Source organism: Erinaceus europaeus, chromosome 2 (genome assembly GCF_950295315.1).
Source record: "Erinaceus europaeus chromosome 2, mEriEur2.1, whole genome shotgun sequence".
In the NCBI taxonomy this organism is placed as follows: domain Eukaryota; kingdom Metazoa; phylum Chordata; class Mammalia; order Eulipotyphla; family Erinaceidae; genus Erinaceus; species Erinaceus europaeus.
The window spans coordinates 61352846-61380777 of record NC_080163.1 but is presented as its reverse complement, the minus strand read 5'-3'; the positions used below and the strand labels follow the sequence as shown (position 1 = coordinate 61380777).

The window sequence follows — 27932 nt, the reverse complement described above, 5'->3', positions numbered from 1 at the left end:
CCTATCATGTCTGTTTGGGAATCTCAGAATTCCCCGAATAGGGCCCCAGCTTTTGTGTAGTTCTTAAAATCTGAATTAGAAAAAAAAAAATCTTTTTCAAGATCATTTCAATGTACTTTCAAGGTGATTCCTTGTAAAAAAGATTACTCATTTTAACAATTTCCAAAATATGTTTAAATCCTACTGAAGGAGCCAGGGAGGTGGCTCATCTGACAACGTTTCTGCCTTGCCATGTGTGTATCTGAGGTTCAAACCCAGCCCCTACCACATGGGGGGAAAACATCAGTGTTGTGCATTATAGCTGTATATGCATATATATATCTGGGAAAGGGGACCTTGATTGGTAAAATCTGGCAACAACAAAAAAATTACCTCAGCTTTATCTTCTATACAGATCTCAGAAAACATGAAGATAAATTGAATCATCATCAGCGAATTGGACTGAAGTAAGATATCAAATTTTCTTTTATCACTTGAGAAATAAAATTCTTATAGCCATTATTCCTTACACCAGAGTAGCTCTTCAAAGTTAGCTCAGCAGAACCATTTTTCTATCCATAATGCTAAGATTTGTTGCAGACTCTGTAGAAAATGTTCCTGTATTCCCATTTTTTTCTGGCTTTTTGCTTATTTTGATTCCCTTCTTTTTACTTTTATCAGGCAACTTCTCTTAAGATATGTAGAACTGGGGGTCAGGCAGTAGCGCAGTGGGTTAAGCGCAGGTGGCACAAAGCACAAGGACTGGTGTAAGGAACTCAGTTCGAGCCCCCGGCTACCCACCTGCAGGGGAGTCGCTTCACAGGCAGTGAAGCAGGTCTGCAGGTGTCTATCTTTCTCTTCCCCCTCTGTCTTCCCCTCCTCTCTCCATTTCTCTCTGTCTTATCTAACAATGACGGCATCAATAACAACAACAATAACTACAACAATAAAGCAACAAGGGCAACAAAATGGAAAATGAATAAATATTTAAAAAAAAAAAGATATGTAGAACTGAGTGCACCAGTCACTCATAAGGTATTTACTTCATAAGATTACCTTGTCCAAAGCCCTGCACTTGGTCTGGGATTAGGATATAAACATGTTTCAATGTAGCTCTTAAATAGTTTAGCTTCTACCCAAAAAGATAAGAGCATTAACATGAAACACTGAATCTAAAAAGGGGGAAAGGTGCAACCATCAGAGTGGCCCTGTGTATGGAGCACATTTCTTGCACATGTCAGACCCCTGGTTCAGTTCCCAGCACCAGGTATGCCACATCAAGATCTTACGTTTCTGTGTCTCTACTTCTCTTGCATTCTCATAAAATCTCAATATATAAATCTTTAAAAAAGACAAGGAGGTAGTCAGGCGGTAGCACAGTGGGTTAAGCACACATGGCTCGAAGCGCAAGGACCGGCGAAAGGATCCCGGTTCAAGCCCCTGGCTTCCCACCTGTAGGGAAGTCGCTTCACAAGCGGTGAAGCAGGTCTTCAGATATTTGTCTTTCTTTGCCCCTCTCTGTCTTCCCCTCCTCTCTCCATTTCTCTCTGTCCTATCTAACAACAACAACAATAATAACTACAACAAAAATGAAAAACAATAAGAGCAACACAAGGGAAAATAAAGTAAAAAAAAAAAAGACAAGGAAAAAAGAAAGAACCTAAATAATGTAAAAAATAAAAATAAAAAAAGAATGTAAGAGTGAACAGTGGGCTCGTTGTCTACCAGGAGTCGTTTTGTGCACAGAGGCAATCTGGAACCCCTTCTCTTACCAGTCGTTTATGACGCATAACCTATTGACATATACATGCAGAAGTCTGTATCTCCTCTGTTCTCACGTGGTCCTATTGGCAGTTCAGCTCTAATAACCTTCTCACTGTTCCTATTTTTGGTCCCTTACTATGTCTTTTAAGTTTGTACTGCCCATCCAAAACTATGAGTCGGGCAGGAGAAACAGCCTAGAGGCAGGGCTCTCACCCAAAACTATGACTCAATAAGTCCAGGATGATGTAGTTTCAATTTCCTTGTATTTATATTGTCAGTAAAGATCTCCTAAAAATGTGGTTGTGAGAATTGTTTGTGTGTATGTGTGTACGTACATATGTGTGTGTGTGTGTGTGTATATATATATATATATATACACACACACATACATACATATATAGAAGAGAGAGAGACACCACAGCACCAGACCTTCCTTCAGTGTAGTTGGGGCTGGACTTGAACCTGGGTCGCCACATGGCAAACAACACACTATCAAAGTGAGCTATTTACCTGCCCAGAAATTGTTTTTTAAAAGGTACATTTAAAATGCACAGTTCAGGAGCTAAAAGATAGCTCACTTAGTAGAGCACTTTACCATGCACAAGGACCCAGGTTGGAGCCCCTGGCCGCCACGTGGGAGCACGTGCACTGGGAGAAGCTTCACGAATGGTTGTGCTGTAGTATTACTCTTTCTATTTCTCTCTCCCTTTCTGTCTCTTACCTTCTGTGTAAAAAAAAAAAAAAAAAAAAAAGTCTGCTGGGGCTGGCAAAATAACTCATTTATATTGTGTACTTGTTGCCATATGTGTGACCTAGGTTCAGCGCCAGCTCCCACTGCATTGGAGGAAGCTTCAGTGCTATGGTCTCTTTCGTTCTCTGTCTGCCTCTTTGTCAGTATCTAAAAAGAAAGAAAAAAGGAAGTGGGTGGAGAAAGAGAGAAAGAAAAACTGCTATGAATGGAGGAATCATGCAGACTGTGGAGCCCCAGCAAAAAAGATAATAAAGTATAAAATGCACAGGTTTTCAGTATATTTACAGAGCTGTACAACTATTACTACAATTAATTTTTGAACATTTTTTGTTATCCCAAAAATAGCCTGTGCCATTTAGTAGTCATTCCCCATTTCTCCCCAGTCATCTCCACTGTCACCCAATCCCTTGGCAACCACTAATCCACTTCCTATCTCTATATATAGCATGTCTATATTGAGCATTTCATATACCAAATTATATACCATGTGACCTTTTGTGATGAGCTACTTTGATTTAATAGAACGTTGACTAGTAACATATATACTGTAGGATATTTCTTTTTTTTATTTTTTTTTTTTTTAATTTTTTATTTAAGAAAGGATTAGTGAACAAAGGCATAAGGTAGGAGGGGTACAACTCCACACAATTCCCACCACCCAATCCCCATAACCCACCCTCTCCCATGATAGCCTTCCCATTCTCTAGCCCTCTGGGAGCATGGACCCAGGGTCGTTGAGGGTTGCAGAAGGTAGAGGGTCTGGCTTCTGTAATTGCTTCCCCGCTGAACATGGGCGTTGACTGGTCGGTCCATACTCCCAGTCTGCCTCTCTCTTTCCCTAGTAAGGTGTGTCTCTGGGGAATCTGAGCTCCAGGACACATTGGTGGGGTCTTCAATCCAGGGAAGGTAGCCAGCATCCTGGTAGCATCTGGAACCTGGTGATTGAAAAGAGAGTTAACATACAAAGCCAAACAATTTGTTGAGCAATCATGGATCCCAAGTTTGGAATAGTGGAGAGGAAGTGTTAGGGAGGTACTCACTGCAAACTCTAGTGTAATCCTGCTTTCAGGTATATATTTTGCAGTAGTTTATGGATACGTGTGCACATACGCTCTCTCTCACAGAAACTGTTGTATGTCTAGGTTATGGGACTTTGTTAGAAAGTGAACTACCTGAGATGAAATTAGAGTGTACTATAAAAGGAAAGGTCTCACCCAAGTAATGAAGCTGAAGGGTTGTCATTCCACACGTGAAGTCTCTGGATACACTCTGAGGTGAAGCATGTTGAGATGGCAATCGTTGCTTTGGTTAGGTTGTGATCGGCGGATGCAATATTATTTGGTATGGATTGGGAGATGCATACGGGAAAGTGAGACCTATCCAAGGGTGCCAGGACTGGGGGAAGTAGGGGCTCTATAGTGAAGGTGTGAGGTTCCTGCTGTCTTAGGGTTCAAAAAGACAATCAATAGTTAATATTATCATCACATTATTTGTTAATTGGGTTAACTTTGAAAAGTCCCTTTGTTATGGTTTGCTGTACAGTACCCAGTATCTTGTATATAGCAGTGCTATTGGAAGCTTCTAATCTACTTGGTCTAGGCTTTTGAGAGAGTCCGCATATCAAATACGTAGCCTATCTATTAAAAAGATTCAGTTTGTCTTTTGAGAACCTTTGAGACATACAATTGATTTCCCCCTCTCATATTAATTAACTACTGATTTATATGTCTACATTTTGCTAGGAGTGTACATAAACACCATTCCCATCACCAAAGGACCGTGACCCATCCCTCCCGCCCACTCCCACCCCCCACTGGCCCAGGAAGCTACATGTCTACCCCTCACCACTGGGTTTTTACTTTGGTGCCCTACTTACAATTTGATCAGGTCCTGCTTTTAGTTTCCCTTTCAGATCTTCTAAGTCAGCTTCTGTTGATGAGTGGGATCATCCCATACTCATCTTTAACTTTCTGACTTAGTTCACTTAACATAATTCCTTCTAGCTCTGTCCAAGATGGGTCAGAGAAGGTGGGTTCATTGTTCTTGATAGCTGCATAGTATTCCATTGTGTATATATACCACAGCTTTCTCAGCCATTCATCTGTTGTTGGGCACCTGGGTTGCTTCCAGGTTTTAGCTATTATGAATTGTGCTGCTATGAACATAGGAGTACACACCTCTTTTTGGTTGGGTGTGGATATTTCTTTTAATTTATTGGTGCTGGACGCTCTCCTGGTAGATATTTATCTATTTATTTATTTATTTATTTAACTTTAGGTAGAAACAGCGAGAGAAAGGAAAGATATATAGAGAGAAAGTGAGACACAACATCCCTACTCTACCACTCATGAAGTCATGTATGGTGTCCCCAGATGGTTCCGGGGACTCGAGCCAAGTCATTGGACATGGCAAATAGTGTGTTACCAGGTGAGCCACCTCCCAGCCCCAGGATAATATTTTAAAATACAATAATTTTGTGAGATTGCAGTGCAGTAAACTGTAAGCTTTTGACTTGCCAGTGGGGAGCAGTCCAATTTGGAATGAGCCTACCATCCTTCTTTCCACCTGACATGTCAGCGTGGTGTCTATTTATCAGTTTACATGGTGCGCCTAGATTATCACAGAGGGTGACACTTAGCAATTTGTTCCAAGAAACAAGCACCAACTGCCCCCTGAAATTTTTGGTCTTCTCTTTTAATCGTGGTTTTTTTTTAATGATCTGCGGGTAAAAAGACATTTGATACGCAATTACATTGCTAAGCAGATTTTAGATTTCACAAAAATCTTTTACCTACGTGTTCTCTTTGTAGATATTTTGAGGACTTTGAGAAAAGAATTCCTCGTCAAGAAATGTTACAAATGCAAGTAAGTGTGCTGAATTGTATTCCGTGATTAGAGTTGATAATGTCACTTGGTGGAAAACCATTTTTAGGAAAATACTGACTTAATTTTTGTTCTATTAGGATATTGTACTAAATGAAGTTAAAAAGGTGGATTCTGACTACATTGCTACGGTCTGCGGCAGTTTCAGAAGAGGTAATAATACTTATCTTTTTTTAAATTTTTTTTTTAAAGATTTATTTATTTATTCCTTTTTGTTGCCCTTGTTTTTATTATTGTAGTTATTATTGTTGTTATTGATGTTGTTGTTGATAGATAGGACAGAGAGAAATGGAGAGAGGAGGGAAAGGGAGAGGGTGGGAGAGAAAGATAGACGCCTGCAGACCTGCTTCACCGCCTGTGAAACGACTCCCCTGCAGGTGGGGAGCCAGGGCTCGAACCCAGATTCTCACACTGGTCCTTGCATTTTGCACCATGTGTGCTTAACCCAAGACTACAGTGTTTTTTTTCCACACCATACCCACCACCAAAGTTCTGTGCTTCTTACCCCATGAATATGCATTCTTGATTTCCTCTTCTTTCCTTCCTCTCACAGTATAAGGAAAAATACACAGTAGTGTGTGTGTGTGTGTGTGTGTGTGTGTGTGTGTGTGTGTGTGTGTGTGTGTGTGTGTATTGCACTTAAAAATACATCCTGCAGATCTGTTTGTATTAATCGACAGAGTTTCCCTGTATACTCTGGTTTCTCTTCAGGTCTTATAAATCTTTCACCTTTTATAGAGAATTTCAGTTGTGTGGATGTTACACATTTTATTATCTTATCCCCTGCTGATGATCCTTCAAGTTATTTCCCTTTTTTTCCACTTAAGTAATTTGATTTTTTTAATTGGTGGAATATGAATGATAAAGTTCATTCAGTTTTAGGATAAAGAAAAAGAAGTCAATCAGACTTTCCATATTAAAATAGTTTCATGAATATCATGGGATCAACACATATCCACTCTAATCTTCTTATTTTTTATTTTTTTTTTACTATTTATTTATTTATTTATTTATTCCCTTTTGTTGCCCTTGTTGTTTTGTTGTTGTTGTTATTATTGTTGTTATTGTTGGATAGGACAGAGAGTAATGGAGAGAAGAAGGGAAGACAGAGAGGGGGAGAGAAAGACAGACACCTGCAAACCTGCTTCACTGCCTGTGAAGCAACACCCTTGTAGGTGGGGAGCCGGGGGCTCGAACCGGGATCCTTATGCCAGTCCTTGCGCTTTGAACCACATGCGCTTAACCTGCTGCACTACTGCCTGACTCCCTCTAATCTTCTTTATGTTCAAATACAAGCCTAGTTAAAAAATCATTGATGTATAGTCAGTGATGCAGGAATAACCAGAAGTGCATTTTATAGTGGGTTAGGGATATAGGTCAGCCTATTAGAGCACCAGCTTGTGTGCCTGAGGCCCCAAAGATAGCCGGTTCCATCAATCCTCAGCATCACATAATGCCAGATCTGAGCAATGCTGTGTTTCCTCCCCCCTCTCCCCTTATAATAAATAAGTAGACAATAAAAGATTTAATTAAATTTAAAAAGGGTGAGGGGGCTGGGCAGTGGCACACACCATTAAGCACACATAGTACTAAGTACAAGGACTGATGCAGGGATCTGGGATTCAAGCCCTCACTCCCCACCTGCAGGGGGAACATTTCACAAGTGGTGAAGCAGATCTACAGATTTCTCTCTTTCTTTCCCTCTCTATCTCCCCCTTTTCTCTCAACTTCTTTCTGTCCTATCGAATAAAAAAAAAAAAATTTTTTTTAATGGCTGCCAGAAGCAGTGGATTCATAGTGCTGGCACTGAGCCCAGGCAGTAACCCTGGAGGCAATTAATTAATTAATTAATTTTAAAAAATAAACAAAGAGAAAATAAGTAGGATTACTTTATGTAAGCTGTGTGCCAGGGATAATTCTAAAAGCGTTCATCTGTTATTAAATTGTACAATAAAAAAGTACTTTTTATTTTTCCCACCAGGGTTACTTTAGGCACTAGGTAACTGCTCCTGGTGGCTATTTATTTACTTATTTATTCCTTTTCTTTCATAGAGGGTGAGAGAAAGAAAGAAAGAATTAAAGAAAGAAAGAAAGAAAGAAAGACACTTGTAGCCCTGATCATGAGGCTTCTCCCCTACAAATGAGGACCTGAGGCTTGAACCTCTGTCCTCAAGCATAGTAACATGTGCACTCCACTGGATATGCTGCTCCCAATCCCCACTAAATATTTTTTTAAAAAGCTATTTTATATGACATAGAGAATTTCACATGTGAGAGAGAGAGAAGGCAGAGCATCCCCCCAGTACATATGGTGCTTGGGCTAAACTGGGAACCTTACATATGCAACTTTCATGCTCTTATCAGTTGAGGTTATTTGCCCAGCCACCTATTAAATACCTTTTAGTGGTTTATAGACAATGAAAGTGCAGTCTAGAGGAGTATTTATTCCATAATTGCTATACCAAAAAAAGCATTAAAAATGCACCTTAATAACAAAATTAATAAACAATATAATGAAGACTCCCTGGAGTTATATTACTATGGAATAGGGATCTAAATGAAAGCCTAAGTCATTATAAAGTTCCTCATTCTTACTTATAACACCAGAACAGTAATATTTTGCCACTATTCATTAAAAAGGCTCAATCATAAGAGTTTAAGTGAGTCCGGTGATATAGCACAGCGGTAGGGTACCTTCCTGTCAGGCATAAAGCCTAGGTTGGAATCCCTGTACCACATAAGATAGGCCACTAGCATAGAAAGAAGTTCTAGTGTTGTTTCTCTCTTTAAAAGGAAAAATAAAGCAGCCCAGGTATTGGCACAGTGACTAGAGCATTAGACTTAAAAACATGAGGTCCCAGTTGAATGAGTGCACCTGATACAGTGCTCGAGGACCACGGTTCAAGCCCCTGGTTCCCCCCACTGCCCGCCTGTTTGGGGGAAGTTTCATGAGCAGTCAAGCAGTGCTGTGGGTGTCTCTCTCAGTCCAATAAATAAACATGAGGTCCCAGGTTTGACCCCCAGCATCAAACTGGAATGATGCTCTGAGTCTTTATCTGCTTCTACCACCCCTGCCTTTCTTATAAATAAATCTCTTTTTTTGAGTTTAATATTTATTTATTCCCTTTTTTTGCCCTTGTTGTTTTATTGTTGTAGTTATTGATGTCATCGTTGATAGGACAAAGAGAAATGGAGAGAGGAGGGGAGGACAGAGGGGGAGGAAAGATAGACACCTGCAGACCTGCTTCACCACCAGTGAAGCGGCTCTCCTACAGGTGGGGAGCTGGGGGCTCAAACCGGGATCCTTATACTGGTCCTTGCACTTTGTGCCACCTGCACTTAACCCGCTGTGCTACCACCCAACTCCCTCTTTCTCTCTCTCTCTTTTTTAATTATCTTTATTTATTGGATAGAGACAGCCAGAAATTAAGAGTGAAGGAAGAGGCAGGGAAAGAGAGAGACTTGCATCACCGCTTCACCACTCACAAAACTTTCCCCCTGCAGGTGGGGACCAGGGACTTGAACTCGGGTCCTTGCACATTATAACGTGTGCTCAACCAGGTGCACCACTACCTGGCTCCAATAAATCTCTTTTTAAAAAAGGAATTGAGATGATTTTTTTCTGGTTAACTTTTACATTTATTTGTAAAAAAAATTGTTATAACCTGAGATTTTTTAATTATGCAGTGTACACAAATAGATTATTTTTATTGATTATTGATTACTTGAAGTGCTTTTTTTAAAATTTTTTTAAATATTTTATTTTATTTATTCCCTTTTGTTGCCCTTGTTGTTTTATTGTTGTAGTTATTATTGTTGTTGTCGTTGTTGGATAGGACAGAGAGAAATGGAGAGAGGAGGGGAAGATAGAGAGGAGGAGAGAAAGATAGACACCGGCAGACCTGCTTCACCGCCTGTGAAGCGACGCCCCTGCAAGTGGGGAGCCGGGGTTCGAACCGGGATCCTTATGCCGGTCCTTGTGCTTTGCGCCACCTGCGCTTAACCCACTGCACTACAGCCCGACTCCCTTGAAGTGCATTTTAATGCATTAAATTAACCAGTTGTATGCAGTGTAAATTTAATGCCAATTACTGTTGTTACCCCAGATTCTGCTGTTTATATCTGTATAGCTCAATAGTCGGAAAGAAAATTGAAATCTTTTAACTAATATTGAATATAAAGCCCAATGAAATAGGAAGTTAGGCTATAAGAAGTAAGGCTCTTCTCTGTTTATCAACACCTTGGTCTATGTTTTCATGAATGATCAATTTACATGGAGAATTCCATACTAATTCTTTGTAATCATAGGTGCAGAGTCCAGTGGTGACATGGATGTTCTTTTGACCCACCCAAGTTTTACCTCTGAATCAGCTAAACAGGTACTTCAGAACTAATAATCAAATGTGATATTAAATACACAGTAAACATAATTTTTTCAAGTGATGGATAATTTCAGAGTAAGTTTTTCTTTTTTAGAAAAGTCAGTTGAAGTGTCTTGTGCTATTAATTATGTAAAAGGCAAAGGAAGTTGTTGAGGGAGTCAGGCGGTAGCGTAGCAGGTTAAGCACATGTGGCACAAAGCGCAAGGACCAGTGTAAGGATCCCGGTTAAAGCCCCCGGCTCCCCACCTGCAGGGGAGTCATTTCACAAGTGGTGAAGCAGATCTGCAGGTGTCTGTCTTTCTCTCCCCCTCTCTGTCTTCCCCTCCTCTCTCCATTTCTCCCTGTCCTATCCAACAACGAACAACATCAGCAACAACAATAATAACCACAAGGCTACAACAAGGACAACAAAAGGAGGGGGGAGAATGGCCTCCAGGAGCAGTGGATTCATGGTGCAGGCACTGAGCCCCAGCAATAACCCTGGAGACAAAAAACAAAAAAGAAGTTGTTGAAAAGAATACATACTGTCCTATAAGGAATTGGGAAAACAACCTTATGATTAAAAGAAATGAAATCTAGCAACATATTTCCAAAATACATTATTTGGAGATTTAAGAAATAATTCACTATAATAGCCAAGGTTTCACTAAAGGAATACATTTATTTATTTTTTTAATTCATTTATTCGAGAGAGACAGAAACTGAGATGGAAGGGGGGGGATAGAAAAAGGGAGAGACCACCACAGCACTGCCACAGCACTTGTGAAGCTTCCTTCCTGCAGGTGGGAGTAGGGGCTTGAATTCAGGTCCTTGAGCATGGTAATTTTGTCACTTCGTGGAGTGCCCTAAGAAATATATTTCTATTGAAAGAGTAGTAACAGGAGGTCAGGCGGTAGTGCAGCAAATTAAGCGCACATGGCGAGTAGCGTTAAGGATCCTGGTTCAATCCCCGGCTCCTCACCTTCACGGGGTCACTTCACAGGCAGTGAAGCAGGTCTGCAGTGTCTATCTTTCTCTCCCCCTCTCTGTTGCCCCTCCTCTCTCGATTTCTCTCTGTCCTATCCAGCAACAACAACAGAAATTACAACAATAATAATGACAACAAGGGTAACAACAAGGGCAACAAAATGGGGAAAATGGCCTCCAGGAGCAGTGGATTCATAGTGCAGGCACCAAGCCCCAGCAATAACCCTGGAGGCAAAAAAAAGTTTTTGTTTTTAAAAAAAGAGAGAGAATGAGTACTAAGATATTTTCTTTAGAAAAATCCAGGAGGGTTCCTTTTTTTTTTTTTCCTCAAAAAATTGAGTTACGGGGTCGGGGGTGGGGGGTGGTCAGGTGGTAGGTAGCGCAGCAGGTTGAGCGTGAGAGGCGCAGGGCAAAAGGACCAGCATAAGGATCCCAGTTTGAGCCCCAGCTCCCCACCTGCAGGAGGGTTGCTTCACAAGCAGTGAAGCAGGTCTGCAGGTGTCTATCTTCCTCTCCCCTTCTCTGTCTTCCCCTCCTCTCTCCATTTCTCTCTGTCCTACCCAGCGGCAACAACACCAGTGTCAACCATAACAGTAACAACAACAAGGGCAACAAAATGGGAAAGAATGGCCTCCAGGAGCAGTGGATTCATAGTGCAGGTGCTGAGCCCCAGCAATAGCCCTGGAGACAAAAAAAAAAAAAAAATTGAGTTACAGTGAGGATAAATAGCATAATGGTTATGCAAAGAGACTCTCAGGCTCCAAAGTCCCTGGTTCAGTTCCCCACCACCACCATAGGCCAGAGCTGAACAGTGCTCTGGTTAAAAAAAAAAAAAGAGTTACAGTAGAGGGTAGATAGCATAATAGTTATGCAAAGAGACTCTCATGCCTGAGGCTCCAAAGTCCCTGATTCAGTGCCCTGCACCACCATAAGCCAGAGCTGAACAACAACAAAAAGAAATCGAGTTACAGGGTTGGAAAGATAGCTCACCAGGTAGGGCGTGTGTCTCTCCATGTACCTGGCCCAGGTTCAAGCTTGGGAACCATCAGGTAGCTTCTATGGCAATGGAGGAAACACTTTGTTTCTCTCTACTCTTGATCTAAATTAGAAGTTGGCCTGAAGTGGTGAAATTGTGCATGTGCAAAACCCAACTATAAAAAGTTAAGGGGGGGGGGGGAGTCGGGCGGTAGCGCAACGGGTTAAGCGCAGGTGATGCAAAGCACAAGGACTGGCTTAAGGATCCTGGTTCGAGCCCAGGCTCCCCACCTGCAGGGGAGTCACTTCACAAATGATGAAGCAAGTCTACAGGTGTCTATCTTTCTCTCTCCGTCTCTGTCTTCCCCTCCTCCATTTCTCTCTGTCCTATTCAACAAGGATGACATCAATAACAACATAATAACTACAACAATAAAACAACAAGAGCAACAAAAGGGAATGAATAAATAAATAAATGTTTTTTTAAAAATTAAGGGGGTGGGGCGGTGGCACACCCAGTTAAGCGCACATAGCACTGTGCACAAGAACTCATGCAAGGACTCGGATTCAGGCTCCCAAGTGCAGCGGGGACGCTTCATGAATGGCGAAGCAGGTCTGTAGGTGCTTCCTTCTCTCTCCCTCTCTGTCTCCCCTCCGCCTCTCAATTTCTCTCTGTCCTATCAAATAAAATAGAAAAGAGAAAAAAAGGGAGGTGGGGAATGGTTACCAGGAACAGTGGATTCATAGTGAGGGCACCAAGCCCCATCGATAACCCTGGAGCAAAATAATTAATTAATTAATTAATTAATTAAAGAAGAAAAAGTTAAAATATAATTGAGATGTTTAACATTATATTAGTTTTAGGCATATAATGTAATGATTCAGTATTCATGTGTATATTACAGAATGATCACTATACTAGACCTTTTTTTTGTGATAAGAACTTTCAAGATCTTTTTTTTTCTCCTGACACCAGGGTTATTGCTAAGGCTTGGTGCTAACACGTTATACCATTCCCAGTGGCTGTTTTTTTTTTTTTTTTTAACAAAAGGTGAGAGAAGGGCGGGCAAGAGAGCATAATACTTATGCAAGAGACTCTCATGCTCATGCCTGAGGTTTCAAAGTCCCAGGTTCTGTCTCCCATACCAACATAAGCTAGAGCTGAGCAGTGCTCAGGTAAAAAAAAAAAATTTTTTAAGTAAGAAAGATGGGCAGAGACAGAGAGCTAACTGTAACCCCGCTCCACTGCTCATGAAACTTCCCCCTGCAGGTGAGTCTTTAGGGATGTGAACCTGGATGCTATGCCCTCTGTTTGGTGAGCCATCACCCAACCCCCCTCAAGATCTGTTCTCTTAGCAACTTTCAAATATGCGTACAGTATTAACTGTAAGTTACCATGCTGTAAATTACATTTCTGTGACTGACTTATTTTGTAACTGGAAGTTTGGTTCCAGATTTCTTTTGCCCACCCTCTACCCCTGCCTTTGGCAGCTGGCAGCCTCTCTGTACCCTGGAGTTTATTTGGTATTTTGTTTACTTGACTCTTGTTTTTTAGATCACATGGACCAGTGAGATCATACAGTATTTGCCTTTCTCTGCTTGACTTATTTCAATTTGCACAGTACACTCAATGTCCATTCATGTTGTCTCAGATTTCCTTCTTTTTTATGGTTAAATAATACTTTTATGTAGAACATGTGTGTCTCGTACAGTAAGGTCTTAATTTAATGAAACAGCAAAAGATATTTGAAGTTATCATGAATAGGTAAACAAAAAAAAAAGAGTTTAAAGAATTTTAAGGTTAGCAAAGTAGCTCACCTCAGTAGTGCACCTGTTCTGTCATACACACAGACCAGATTCTGCCTGACACCTACCACACTAGAGGAAGCTTTGGTGCAGCGGCATCTTTCCCTTTGTCTCACTATCTCTGTCTCTCTTTTGGAAAAAATTGTAAAGTCCCGGTGACTGGACTGGATTTACATGCCTGAGGCTACCAGTAAACAGAGTTTTAGTTGATAAGATGAATTTTCTGTTAGACTGAAAATACTTACTTGGAATATAAAAAACATTTTCCCAGAGATAATCAGATAACTTAGGTCAGATTTTTTTTCTTTAATTTTTTTTTTTTTTTTGCTATAATGGAGTGATTGATCTTCTTTTATTCCCTAATTATTCTATAGCCCAAGCTTTTACATCGTATTGTGGAACAGTTACAGAAGGTCCATTTTATTACAGATACTCTATCAAAGGGTGAAACAAAGTTCATGGTAAGTAGTCATTTGAATTAAACATTGATATATCTTTAAATTAAGTAAAGCGTTAGGGGGCTGCTCAGTATTCATTAAATGTTAACTCACTGTAGAATTAGCAGAATGGTTATCTAAAAATATTTTGATGAAGAATTTCATTTTAGAGGCTGGGTTGAATGCCCATGTTATAATGCCTAAGGACCTGGGTTTAAGCCCCCAGTCCTCACCTGCAGGGGAAAAGCTTTGCAAGTGGCAAAGCAGTGTTGCTGGTCTCTCTCCCTATCACCTCCTTCCCTTTCAATTTCTGACTATTTCTATCAAATAAAGTTAATACAATTTTTTTAAATTTTAAAAAATAATTCCATTTCTTTTTAAAAAATATTTATTTATTCCCTTTTGTTGTCCTTGTTGTTTTGTTGTTGTAGTTATTATTGTTGTTGTTACTGATGTCGTCATTGTTAGATAGGACAGAGAGAAATGGAGAGAGGAGGGGAAGACAGAGGGGGAGAGAAAGACAAGATACCTGCAGATCTGCTTCACCGCCTGTGAAGCGACTCCCCTGCAGGTGGGGAGCCGGGGGCTCGAACCGGGATCTTTCTGCCGGTCCTTGCGCTTTGTGCCACCTGCACTTAACCCACTGCACTACTGCCCAACTCCCAGAAGAATTCTATTTCAAATCTCCCACTTGTAAGTACCCTGTGCCATTAGAATTGATCATTAGGCATAGTCTTTTTTAAATATAATGACTGATACATAGCAATTTTTTCCTAAATCAACAAATGTTCTCATACTCTCTGACCTGAAATTCTTTTTTTCTTTTTTTAATTATCTTTATTTATTTATTGGATAGAGACAGAGATTGAGAGGGGAGTGGGTGACGGGAAGAGAGAGAGAGAGACATCTGCAGCACTGCTTCACCACTCAAAGCTTTCCCCCTGCAGGTGGGGACTAGGGGATGGAAGTCAGGTCCTTGCACATTATAACACATATGCTCAACCTGGTGCGCCACCACCCGCGCCCCCCCCCCCACAGAATTCTTCACTAAGTGAGATTGCACTTGTCTATAAAGTACTAATCTAGGAGGCTAGGTGGTGGCACACCTGGTTAAGTACATGTAGTATTATGTGCAAGGATATGCTCAAGGGCCCAGGTTCAAGGCATGCTCCCCACATGCGGCAGGGATGCTTCACAAGTGGTGAAGCAGGTCTGCAGATGTCTATCTTTCTCTCTACCTCCGTCTCCCTTCTCAATTTCTGTCTGTTCTAGTGAATGAAAAGGGAGAAGAAAAAAGACCACTAGAAGTGGTGGATTTGTAGTGCCAGCACCAAGCACCCGTGACTGGAGGCAAAAGAAAAAAAAAAAGTTCAAATCTGTTGCTACACCAAAGAAAGTGAAGAAATGTATAGAGACTTTAATAGAAAGTAATAATACTGTGGTCTGGGAGGTGGCGCAGTGGATAAAGATTGGACTCTCAAGCACAAGGTCCTGAGTTCAGTCCCTGGCAGCACATGTACCAGAGTGATGTCTGGTTTTCACTCTCTCCTCCTATCTTTCTGATTAATAAATAAATAAATACTTTTTTAAAATAATGAAAAAAGAAAGTAATAATACTGAGATTTCAGTGAAACATATGTGGACGAACTGTCAAAATCTAGTAGTCTTCCTAAGCCATTAAGATTTGAAGAGTCAAGTCAAATGACAGAGAGGTTTAGAGCAGACTAATAAATGGTCCTGTTGTAAAAGCTGATAGGAAAATAGGCAGAAATCTAAAACTAAAATAATAAAAGCCTTTCTACTATGCTCACTTAAATATGTCATTTGAATCTCTTTCTCTCTGTGCCTCTCTTTTCCCAAGCAAAATATTAGTCTGAAAGGAAAGAGACTGCTTTTGAAAAATGGTCATGCTAAAATTAGCAATAGTGTTAGCACATAGTTTTGACACTAGTTTTAGCCAAAAGTAGAAAATTCTTGACCTATATGAAATGGTATCTTGTCATTTAGAATATAGAAATATGGTTTCCACATAGAGGGAGAAAAATAGGGAGTTAGTATTTAATGGGCCCAGAATTTCAGTTGGGGAAAATGAAATAATCCTGGAGATGAACTGCTGTAATAGTTAATGACACAGAATTGCACACTTTAAAATGATTTAAATGGGGAATGTTATATATATATATATATATATATATATATATAAAGTCATACACACATAAAAATCATGTAATGAACTTCAGGATGGTGACTTTATCCACTGAGCCACCTCCCGGACCATGAGTATGGTGACTTTAATGGTCTGTGGATGTACATTGTCTAAGCTGTACATGCTTTATCAGTGTTATCAAGAACTCTGGGAGGGGCTAGTGGTGGCAAGCTTCAGTGAGCACACACTACCATGTGTAAGGACTCAAGCTCAAGCCCTCAGTCCCTACCTACAGGGGTGAAGCTTCACAAGCAGAGAAGCAGTACAACAGGTCTCTCTCTTCCTCCCTCTCTGCCTTCCCCCTTTCTCTCAGTTTCTCTCTGTCTCTATTCAGTAAGTGAGTAAATAAAATTTAAAGTCTGGGAAAGGTAAACATAATGCTAGTCAGTCTTTGGGAATTCAGTCTGTGATATTATCCTGAATCTGTTAGGTTACATGTATTTATGTATATGTATGTGTATGTGTTTGTTATCACTGGAACTCAGTGCCTAAATGACTCTACCACTCTTGGCCTTTTTTTTTTTAATTTGTTTATTATTGGCTAGAGACAGAGAGAAATTGAGAGGGGAGGGGAGATAGAGACAGAGAGACACCTGCAGCCCTGCATCACCACTTGTGAAGCTTCCCCTGCAGGTGGAGTCCAGGGGCTTAAACCCAGGTCCTTGTGCACTTAACTGAGTGTGCTACCACCTGCCCCCTCCTTTTTTTTCTTTCTTCATTATCAGAGAGTGAGAGACACGAGGGGAGGCACTGAAACACTGCTTTACCACTCTTGAAGCTTCCTGCCTACAGGCACTCCCATCTGGTGGCACAGAGCTAAACCCTGGTCCTTGGGCGTGGCAGTGTTCACACTCTACTGCCACCTTCTGTTATGTTTTGGCCTCTTACTACAAGCCCAAAAGCATATATGCACATTAGATGTCATTAAAAATAGTATTCCTGGGAGTCGGGCGGTAGCACAGTGGGTTAAGCAAACATGGTGCAAAGCACAAGGACCCGCATAAGGATCCAACTTCAAGCCCCCGGCTCTCCACCTGCAGGGGAGTCACACTTCACAAGAGGCTAGAGAGGAGGTTATTTCAGAACTTACTGCTCTTGTGACATGTGAGCTCTGGCTACTCATTCATCTCTAGGACAGAACTAGGTTGTAGAAAGCTTTGCTCTAGCTTGTATTCCCAGTCTGAAAGCACATATACAGATACTGTGAGAAAAAGAATCCCCCAAATCTATTTCCAGAATAAAACTGGTTAAAAAAAAAAAAAGATTAAAGTGGGTCTTTGGTTTGTTTTTAAAGTGCGAAGACCTAGATGACAACAGGAACAAAAAGCTAAGACGTTCAAGTGGATATCTTAGTGGATAGTGTGTTTATAAAGTTTAGATGTGACAGCCAGGAAGATTGTTCAGGGGTAAAACATAGGACTTGAATGCCTGAGGTCCTAGGTTCAGAGTTCACACTGGATATGCCAAAGCTTAGTGGTGCTGTGTCTTCCTTCTTGTAAAAATAAATAAGGAATAAATCTTTTAAAAACAAACAGATAAATATAATTTTCATATGGTCCATGTATTCCCTGAAACTTAAAAAGTTGCATATTCCTGGGTTAAGCCCCTGGTTCACACCTGCAGGGGGAAGCTTCACAAGAGATGAAACAGGGCTACAGGTTTCTCCCTCTCTAGCTCCCTCTCCCTTCTCAATTTCTCTCTGTCACTAGCCAAAGAATTAAAAAATAGCATACAAAATTTTAAAGTATCACATTAGTGCTGGCTGTTTTTGATATTTATAATTAATATTTGTTAGAAGGTGAAACATCCATATCAACTTTCAAAGCAATTTATTTTTGAAGCAGTAAGAGGTGATTTATATATATATATAAAAAAAAGGGGGGGGGTCGGGCGGTGGCGCAGTGGGTTAAGCGCAGGTGGCGCAAAGCGCAGGGACCGGTGTAAGGATCCAGGTTCGAGCCCCCGGCTCCCCACCTGCAGGGGAGTCGCTTCACAGGCGGTGAAGCAGGTCTGCAGGTGTCTATCTTTCTCTCCTCTTCTCTGTCTTCTCCTCCTCTCTCCATTTCTCTCTGTCCTATCCAACAACGAATTGCGTCAACAAGGGCAATAATAATAACCACAACGAAGCTACAACAAGAGCAACAAAAGGGGGGGGGGAAATGGCCTCCAGGAGTGGTGGATTCATGGTGCAGGCACCGAACCCAGCAATAACCCTGGAGGAGGAAAAAAAAAAAAAGAGAGAGAGAGAGAGGTGATTTATATCATGTTGTAAAGAAAAGGTTGATATGTCATATTGTACAAGAATAGATTTGGATACAAAAGCAAAAAAAAAAATCTTATTCTGTTCCATTACCAAATCATTGTATGAAATTAGGCAAATAGTCTTCTATATGACCTTAAATTTCTTGTCTCTATCTCATATCACAAAGAATTGTAGTGCAGATCAAATTAAGAAATAAAAGTAGAAACTTTGAAGGACCTGGACAGGTATCTTTGAAGATATTGAAAGTACTATGGGGAGTCGGGTGGTAGCGCAGTGGGCATTCAAGCCCCGGCTCCCCCTGCAGAGGAGTCGTTTTACAGGCGATGAAGCAGGTCTGTAGGTGTCTGTCTTTCTCTCCCCCTCTGTCTTCCCCTCCTCTCTCCATTTCTCTCTGTCCTGTCTAACAATGATGACATCAATAACCAATAACAGCAATAATAACTATAACAACAATAAAAACAAGGACATCAAAAGGGAAAATAAATAAAATATATTTAAAAAAAAAAGTGGGCCGGGTGGTGGCGCACCTAGTTGAGTGCGCGTGTTACAGTGCGCAAGGACCCAGGTTCGAGCCCCCCCCCCCCCCGCCTGCAGGGGGAAATCTTTGCGAGTGGTTAAGCAGTGCTGCAGGTGTCTCTCTATCTCTCTCTCTCCCTCTCTATCACCCCTTCCCTCTTGATTTCTGGCTGTCTCTATCCAGTAAATAAAGATAATAAAATTTTGTAAAAAAAATAAAATAAAATAAAATAAAGAAAATAGACTAAAAGCATTCTCATTCCACATCTACTTGATTTCCAAATTTGTGATTTGAACCTCTGACTAAATAGTCTTAAAGATATGACCCCCTAACTATCCCTGTTTGCATATGACATGATAGTATACATAGAAAAACCTAAGGAATCCAGCAAGAAGCTTTTGGAAATCATCAGGCAATACAGTAAGGTGTCAGGCTACAAAATTAACATTCAAAAGTCAGTGGCATTCCTGTATGCAAACACTTAAGTTAGAGGAAGATGAAATCCGGAAATCAATTCCTTTTACTATAGCAACTAAACAATAAAACATTTAGGAATAAACCTAACCAAAGAAGGGAAAGACTTGTATACTGAAAATTATGAGTCACTACTCAAGGAAATAGAAAAAGACACAAAGAAGTGGAAAGATACTCCATTTTCATGGGTTGGAAGAATTAATATCATCAAAATGAATATACTACCCAGAGCCATATACAAATTTGATGCTGTCCCCATCAAGATCCCAACCACATTTTTTAAGAGAATAGAACAAATGCTACAAATGTTTATCTGGAACCAGAAAAGACCTAGAATTGCCAAAACAATCTTGAGAAGAAAGAACAGACTGGAGGCATCACACTCCCAGATCTCAAATTGTATTATTATAGGGCCATTGTCATCAAAACTGCTTGGTACTGGAACATGAATAGACACACTGACCAGTGGAATAGAATTGAGAGCCCAAAAGTGAGCCCCCACACCTATGGGCATCTAATCTTTGACGAAGGTGCCCAGACTATTAAATGGGGTAAGCAGAGTCTTTTCAACAAATGGTGTTGGAAAAAATGGGTTGAAACATGCAGAAGAATGAAACTGAACCACTATATTTCACCAATTACAAAGGTAAATTCCAAGTGGATCAAGGACTTAGATGCTAGACCAGAAACTATCAGATACTTAGAGGAAAATGTTAGCAGAACTTTTTTCCACATAAATTTTAAAGACATTTTCAATGAAACAAATCCAATTACAAAGAAGACTAAGGCAAGCATAAACCTATGGGACTACATCAAATTAAAAAGCTTCTGCATAGCAAAAGATACCAAACCAAGAGACCCCTCACAGAATGGGAAAAGATCTTTACATGCCATACATCAGACAAGAGTTTAATAACCAACATATTTAAAGAGCTTGCCAATCTCAACAACAAGAAAACAAATAACTTCATCCAAAAATGGGGGGTGGGGGGAATGGACAGAATATTCACCACAGAAGAGATCCAAAAGGCTGAGAAACACATGAAAAAATGCTCCAAGTCTCTGATTGTCAGAGAAATGCAAATAAAAACCACAATGAGATATCACTTCACTCCTGTGAAAATGTCATACATCAGAAAAAGTAACAGCAGCAAATGCTGGAGAGCGTGTAGGGTCAAAGGAACCCTCCTGCACTGCTGGTGGCAATGTGAATTGGTCCAACCTCTGTGGAGAACAGTCTGGAGAACTCTCAGAAGGCTAGAAATGGACCTACCCTATTCTTCTTCTTCTAGCGTTTGCCCTTCTTCCCTAGCCAGTCAACAGCGTCAGGTTGAGCCTGATGTAAAGTTTCGAGACCTCCTTTGAATCTGGAGAGGCGGCAGTCGTTGACTATGTGGGTCATAGTCTGTAGCCGCAGGGGCAGTTCGGTTCGTCTCTGGCTCCCCAGCGATGGAACCTAGCAGCGCACCGGCCATGGCCTGTTCGATAGCGATTGAGGAGGGCCCAATCATAACGTGCTAGGTCAAAGCCGGGTTGACACTTGCAGGGGTCTGTGATGAGGTGTTTGTTCTTTACCTCAGCTGACTGCCAACTCTGTTTCCAAGAGTCTGGAACAGAGAAGTTCAGTGTAGGCATAGGGGACCAGATTGGGTGACGAGACGTCAAGCGTTGGACAGGGTGGGCGAAGATATCCGCCTATATTGGCAGGTCCGGTCGAGCGTAGACGTGGGAAATGAACTTAGATGATGCCGCATCCCGACGAATATCTGGCGGGGCGATGTTGCTAAGAACTGGCAGCCATGGAACCGGGGTGGAACGGATGGTTCCAGAAATTATCCTCATGGAGGAATATAATTTGGAATCAACCAAGTGGACATGGGGGCTACGGAACCATACTGGGGCACACTATTCTGCAGTGGAATAGCATAATGCCAGAGATGATGATCGTAGTGTGGAAGCGCTCGCGCCCCTGAGGAGCTGGCCAGTCTTGCAATGATGTTATTCCTCGCGCCCACCTTTGCTGCAGTTTTTATGAGATGTTCGTGAAATTACAGGGTGCGATCGAGAGTAACGCCAAGATAGACTGGCTGGGCTTCATGCCGGATTCTCGTATCACCAAGCTGCACATTAAGCTCACGCAAGGCCGAGGCATGGTGTAGATGGAAAACAGATGATACCGTTTTTGCAGTGCTAGGGATTAGTCGCCATTTTTTACAGTAATCAGATATCAGAGACATGACCTACCCTATGATCCTGCAATTCTCTCCTGGGGATATATCCTAAGGAACCCAACACACCCATCCAAAAAGATCTGTGTACACATATGTTCTTAGCAGCACAATTTGTAATAGCTAAAACCTGGAAGCAACCCAGGTGTCCAACAACAGATGAGTGCCTGAGCAAGTTGTGGTATATCTACACAATGGAATACTACTCAGCTATAAAAAATGGTGACTTCACCGTTTTCAGCTGATCTTGGATGGACCTTGAAAAATTCATGTTAAGTGAAATCAGTCAGAAACAGAAGGATGAATATGGGATGATCTCACACTCAGGCAGAAGTTGAAAAACAAGATCAGAAGAGCAAACACAAGTAGAACCTGAACTGGAATTGGCCTATTGCACCAAAGTAAAAGACTCTGGGGTGGGTGGGTAGGGAGAATACAGGTCCAAAAAGGATGACTGATGACCTAATAGGGGTTGTATTGTTAAATGGGAAACCAGGAAATGTTATGCATGTACAAACTATTGTATTTACTGTGGAATGTAAAACATTAATTCCCCAATAAAGAAATAAAAAAGATATGACCCCCCTGTATTGTTTTGTTTCTTTTAAATTTTTTTTTTATTAACGCAAGAGAGAAACAAGAACTTGAGCGTCACTCTGGCACATGTCATGCTGTGGATTGAATTCAAAACCTCTTGCTCTTAAGTCCAATGCTTTTGCTACTATGCTACTTCCTATGCCACCATCCATGTAGTTCGTAAGTTATCTTCAGGACATGAATTCTTAAAAAAAAAAAAAAAAGTGGGGAAGCAATTACAGAAGCCAGACCTTCTACCTTCTGCAACCCTCAACGACCCTGGGTCCATGCTCCCAGAGGGATAGAGAATGGGAAAGCTATCAGGGGAGGGGGTGAGTTATGGAGATTGGGTGGTGGGAATTGTGTGGAGTTGTACCCCTCCTACCTTATGTTTTTGTTCATTAATCCTTTCTTAAATAAAAAAAAAAATAGTAACCAAAGCTTACAAAAGCTAAGGTTATTCTAGCTCTTCTCTTAAATTCATAAGCTTTAGATAATCAAGCTATTCTCCCTGTGCATGAAATATTTGGAAGAGAGAAAATGTTTATCTTCAGTACTTAGTTGCTTGCATTTAGTTTGCTTTACACATCAGTTTTTAGCATGTACAAGTTTAACCTTGGATGATAGCCTGAAGTCTCTATATTAAGGATTCAGGAGGCAATATGAAAATTCTTTGACTACCTTGAGGAAATGAAAGAGGCTTACTTTGAGACACTCTGCATGCAACTACTTAATTGAAATGCCAAACAAAACTAATCCACTCAATCTAATAAAGTATTAACAATAAGACAGAGGAATTCTTTCACATTAGCACTTCAGAAAAAGTGCAGGAAATAAAATCAGCCTTGAGGAAAGGAACAAGGAACAAAGCCATAAGATGAAATCCTGTTACTGATTTGTGACAAACAGTAAGATCATTACCTGCGGCATCCAAACACCCGTATCCGCAAGGTAATGCCTCATGGTAATTCCAGATGGAAAGCGTTTCTGATCCACTTGAAGGTTGAGTTGAGACTTGTTCATGCCTATGAAGAGAGGTTTTTATGTTTTGATGATAAATAGGTCTTATTAATCTTTAAGTCATAGGAACAGCTAAAAAAAAAATAGCCATGTTAGATTTTAATTTTTCTGTATGGCTGAGTAAAAAAAAAAAAAAATGATTTAGTGGTGTGTACCAGCTCACCTTTCTTTAGCACCAGAACCCTGGCACGTGTATTTTTCTTAGAAGATGTTATCTTTTACTTTTTTTCAGTTGTCACTTTATTAGAGAGTCAGTGGTTTATAGTGCAGATGTGGACATATAGGTATAATTTCTCATCTCCCTGTGATAGGTGTACACAGAACATACTCACCCCCCGCTTAGGGCCTTTTCCACCACTGTGCACCAGGACACCCAAACTCCTTCTACCCTTCCCCCTCCTGAAAATGCAGACTTTTCTTATATTTCATGGTATAGAAGAACTAAGTCCAAAGTATTCAAAATTCTAAGAATTTTTTCATTTAAAACTAAACTAGGCTCAGATTTAATAATACAATTGATTAAAATTAGGCTCTATGGTTTTAAAAATTGTAAACGTTCTTTTAAATATCCATTTTAGGGTGTTTGCCAGCTTCCCAGTAAAAATGATGAAGACAATGAATATCCACACAGGAGAATTGATATCAGGTATTACTTCAAATGTGTTATGGGTCTACTGCCTCTTTCCTGCTTTCCTCCCCTCCCACTTCCTGTATAGTTCCAAATTCACAGATATCTAAAACTCCTTTTCATTCTGAAGTGCCCATATGTTCTTGCTGTAGATAATGTTTAGTCTGACTTTTTGTTTTTTCTGTTTGGTTGGTTGGTTGGTTGGTTGGTTGGTTGGTTTTTTTTTTTCTTCTAGAGCACTACTCAGCTCTGGCTTATGGTGGTGAGGGGGATTGAACCTGGGACTTTGGAGCTTCAGGCACAAGAGTGTTTGCATAACCATTCTTTTTTTAAAAAATATTTATTTAGGGGGCCAGATGGTGGCGCACCTGGTTGGGCACACATGTTACAGTGCACAAGGACCCAGGTTCAAGCCCCTGGTCCCCACCTGCAGGGGGAAAGCTTCACAAGTGGTGAAGTAGGACTGCAGGTGTCTCTCTGTCTCTCTCCTTTATCTCCACCTTCCCTCTCAATTTCTGGCTGCTATATCCAATAAGTAAATAAAGATAATTTAAATATATATATATATTTATTTATTCCCTTTTGTCGTCCTTGTTATTTTGTTGTTGTAGTTATATTATTGTTGTTACTGATGTGGTTGTTGGATAGGACAGAGAGAAATGGAGAGAGGAGGGGAAGACAGAGAGGGGGAGAGAAAAATAGAAACCTGCAGACTTGCTTCACTGCTTGTGAAGCAACTTCACTACAGATGGGGATCCGGGGACTCCAACCGGAATCCTTCCGCCGGTCCTTGTGCTTTGTGCCACACGCTTAACCTGTTGGGCCACCACCAGATTCCCCACATAACCATTATTCTATCTACCCCACCCTAGTCTGAAATTTTGTAAAGAATAATGACTATCATCTACATAATCTAACTTATGTAACCTATTTTTCTGTAGATTTTCATTTCATCATGATGCCTTCCATAGTTCAAAAGTAGTTTCTTGCCTGGAGGAAGTTAGCTGTAATAAATGATCATTGTTCTTTTTTTTTTCTTTTCTCTTCTGATCTTTTTTTTTCAACTTCTGCCTGAGAGTGAGATCATCCCATATTCATCCTTCTGTTTCTGACTGATTTCACTTAACATGAATTTTTCAAGGTCCATCCAAGATCAGATGAAAACAGTGAAGTCACCATTTTTTATAGCTGAGTAGTATTCCATTGTGTAGATATACCACAACTTGCTCAGGCACTCATCTGTTGTTGGACACCTGGGTTGCTTCCAGGTTTTGGCTATTACAAATTGTGCTGCCAAGAACATATGTGTACACAGATCTTTTTGGATGGGTGTGTTGGGTTCCTTAGGATCTATCCCCAGGAGAGGAATTGCAGGATCATAAGGTAGGTCCATTTCTAGCCTTCTGAGAGTTCTCCAGACTGTTCTCCACAGAGGTTGGACCAATTGACATTCCCACCAGCAGTGCAGGAGGATAATTGTTCTTCTTTTTAGCTTTCTTTCTTTCTTTCTTTCTTTCTTTGGCCACAAAAAAGAGAAATTGATAGAGAGGGAGAGAAGAAAGATACCTGCAGTGCTTGTGAAGCTTTTCCTTTGCAAGTGGGAACTGAGGGCTTGGACCTGGGTCCTTGTGCACTATAAGTGCACTCAACAAGGTGTGCCACCACCCAACCCCACTTTTTTTTTTCTCTCTCTCTCTTCGATAGAGCTAGAAATATAGAGGGAGAAAGAGGAACCTGCAGCACTGCTCTATCATTCATGAAGGTGTCCCCCACCCCAGATGGGAGGCGATGGGGTTTGAACCTAGTAGCATGTATGTTCTGTCTGTCATGCTGCTGCCTAGCCCCTGTGATACTACTTTTTCATTTCTCTGCATCTTTTACAGACTATAATTTACTAAAACTAACTGCAAGTGAGGGGTCACTGTGGATCTTCTTCAGGTTATTAGGCCTGTCATACTGAAGCAGTTTTGTATGTTACTGATTTTATGAGTCCTGTTTTTGCTGAATTAGAAATGTGTAGTAAAGTGTTTATCTGTTTTTTGTTTTGTTTTGTTTTGCTTTTTTAGGTTGATACCCAAGGATCAGTATTACTGTGGTGTCCTCTATTTCACCGGGAGTGATATTTTCAATAAGAATATGAGAGCTCACGCCTTAGAAAAGGGCTTCACAATCAACGAATACACAATTCGCCCTTTGGGCGTCACTGGTAAGTGTACATTAGAGACGATCCTGGTTACCTGGAGAGCATGTCATTTTCAAAGAAGCTCGACAACTGGGGGGCGGGGGTGTTTCTCTGAAAAGCGTTTCAGTAATTCTGCCAGTTAACTCTAGTTTCTTTGTATTAGTCCCTCAGGCAACGGAAGGGACTTTAGTCTATACAGTGTTCTCAGCCCCTCAGTTGGAATGATGACAAGAGTTATTTATTTATTTTTATTTTATTTATTTTTTGTTTGTTTTGCTTTTCTAATGTGTTCACAAGACTTCTGAAGAACACTGATCTTGTCCATATGCCAGACCAGACTTTGTGGTTTTTACTCCATGCTTTTAAAGTGAGAATTACTTACTTTATGGATCTTGTTAATACTTCATGCAATACTTTATAGATTACTATTCTTTTTTTTATTTTTATTTATTTCCCCTTTTGTTGCCCTTGTTTTTTGTGTGTGTGTGTTTTTGTTGTTGTTATAGTTATTGTTGTTATTGATGCCGTCATTGTTAGATAGGGACAGAGAGAAATGGAGAGAGGAGGGGAAGACAGAGGGGGAGAGAAAGATAGACACCTGCAGACCTGCTTCACCGCCTGAGAAGCGACCCCTCTGTAGGTAGGGAGTGGGGGCTCGAACCAGGATCCTTATGCTGGTCCTTGTGCTTCACACCACATGCGTTTAACCCGCTGCGCTGCCGCCTGACTACCTAGATTATTATTTTTTTTTACTAGGAAGAAAGGGTATTTTATTTTTCATCTCATCCTCAAAAGATAAAATAAAGAGTATTCACCCCTGGTAGTCTTGGTCATTGTACGTACACACATTGCAGTGTACATACTCATTCTCCCAAGACCTCGTTAAAGTGGACTTGGTATGGAATCTCAGCTTCTGCATTTCTAGCAAGCTTCAGGTAGTACCGAAACTGCTCTCCAAGGGGCCACATGTTGGGTTGCAAAGGAACTAACTAGAAAATTTCATACAATGTGTGGTATCTATAACAGACCCACCAGGAGGAAAATCGTCAGGATCAGAGTTACAGTGCTCAGGTTCCTTTTGTATCTCTGGTAATAAGTGTGATGAAAACTCAAACAGAAGCTCATGTAGGAGGCCAGAGGTTGTCAATTTCTTTTTTTGTTTGTTTTGTTGTGGTTTGGTTACTGTTTGCTTTAGAAATTAAGCCCCATGAAATTTTCAGTCATGGGGACTCTATAAATATATATATATTTTTTTCTCTCTCTCTCTTTTTGCAGGAGTTGCTGGAGAGCCCCTTCCAGTGGACAGTGAGAGAGACATCTTTGACTACATTCAGTGGAAATATCGAGAACCCAAGGATCGAAGTGAATGAGGCTTATCCTTCCTCCCAGGCACATAAAGAGGAGTCTTAATTTATTTCTTAACCTTTGCTATGTAAGGGTCTTTGGTGTTTTTAATGATTGCCTCTTCATCCTTTAGCTTGCATTATAATGAATAAAACCTCCTATGTCAGCATCAGATTATCATGTTCTTTTTTTTTTTTTACATTTTTCTTATTATTTATTTTTGTTTAACACTCACCAGACCTCACACCTATATGATTCCACTGCTCCCAGCAGCCCTTTTTCCCCCCGCTAATCTCAGAGAAAACACCACAGGACTACCCTGCCGCTCATGGAGCTCCCGTTTAGTGTTAGGGCTGGGAGACAGCTCACCCAGAAGAGCACATCTTATTTTGCAAAAAGCTCTGGGTTCTAGCCCCAATTATTTATTTGTTTATTTGTTTGTTTGCTTATTATTGCATAGAGACAAAAATTGAGAGGGGAAGGGAAATAAAGAGGGAGAGAGACAGACACCTACAACCCTGCTTCACCACTCATGAAGCTTTCCCCCTGCA

At 40.7% G+C, this 27932-nt stretch overlaps 1 protein-coding gene across 1 annotated transcript in view; it reads left to right on the top strand.

Annotated features, from left to right (window-relative positions):
• The window catches only part of POLB (DNA polymerase beta), a 44212-nt gene extending 16657 nt beyond the window's left edge, over window positions 1–27555 (top strand). Inside the window, exons 7-14 of the mRNA XM_060181777.1 lie at window positions 395–446; window positions 5305–5359; window positions 5458–5530; window positions 9686–9756; window positions 13881–13967; window positions 23806–23873; window positions 25922–26061; window positions 27313–27555. Of these exons, the coding sequence (XP_060037760.1) occupies window positions 395–446; window positions 5305–5359; window positions 5458–5530; window positions 9686–9756; window positions 13881–13967; window positions 23806–23873; window positions 25922–26061; window positions 27313–27407 (641 nt within the window). The 3' untranslated portion in view covers window positions 27408–27555. The remainder of the gene's footprint in view (window positions 1–394; window positions 447–5304; window positions 5360–5457; window positions 5531–9685; window positions 9757–13880; window positions 13968–23805; window positions 23874–25921; window positions 26062–27312) is intronic.
• Window positions 27556–27932: the final 377 nt, after the last annotated feature.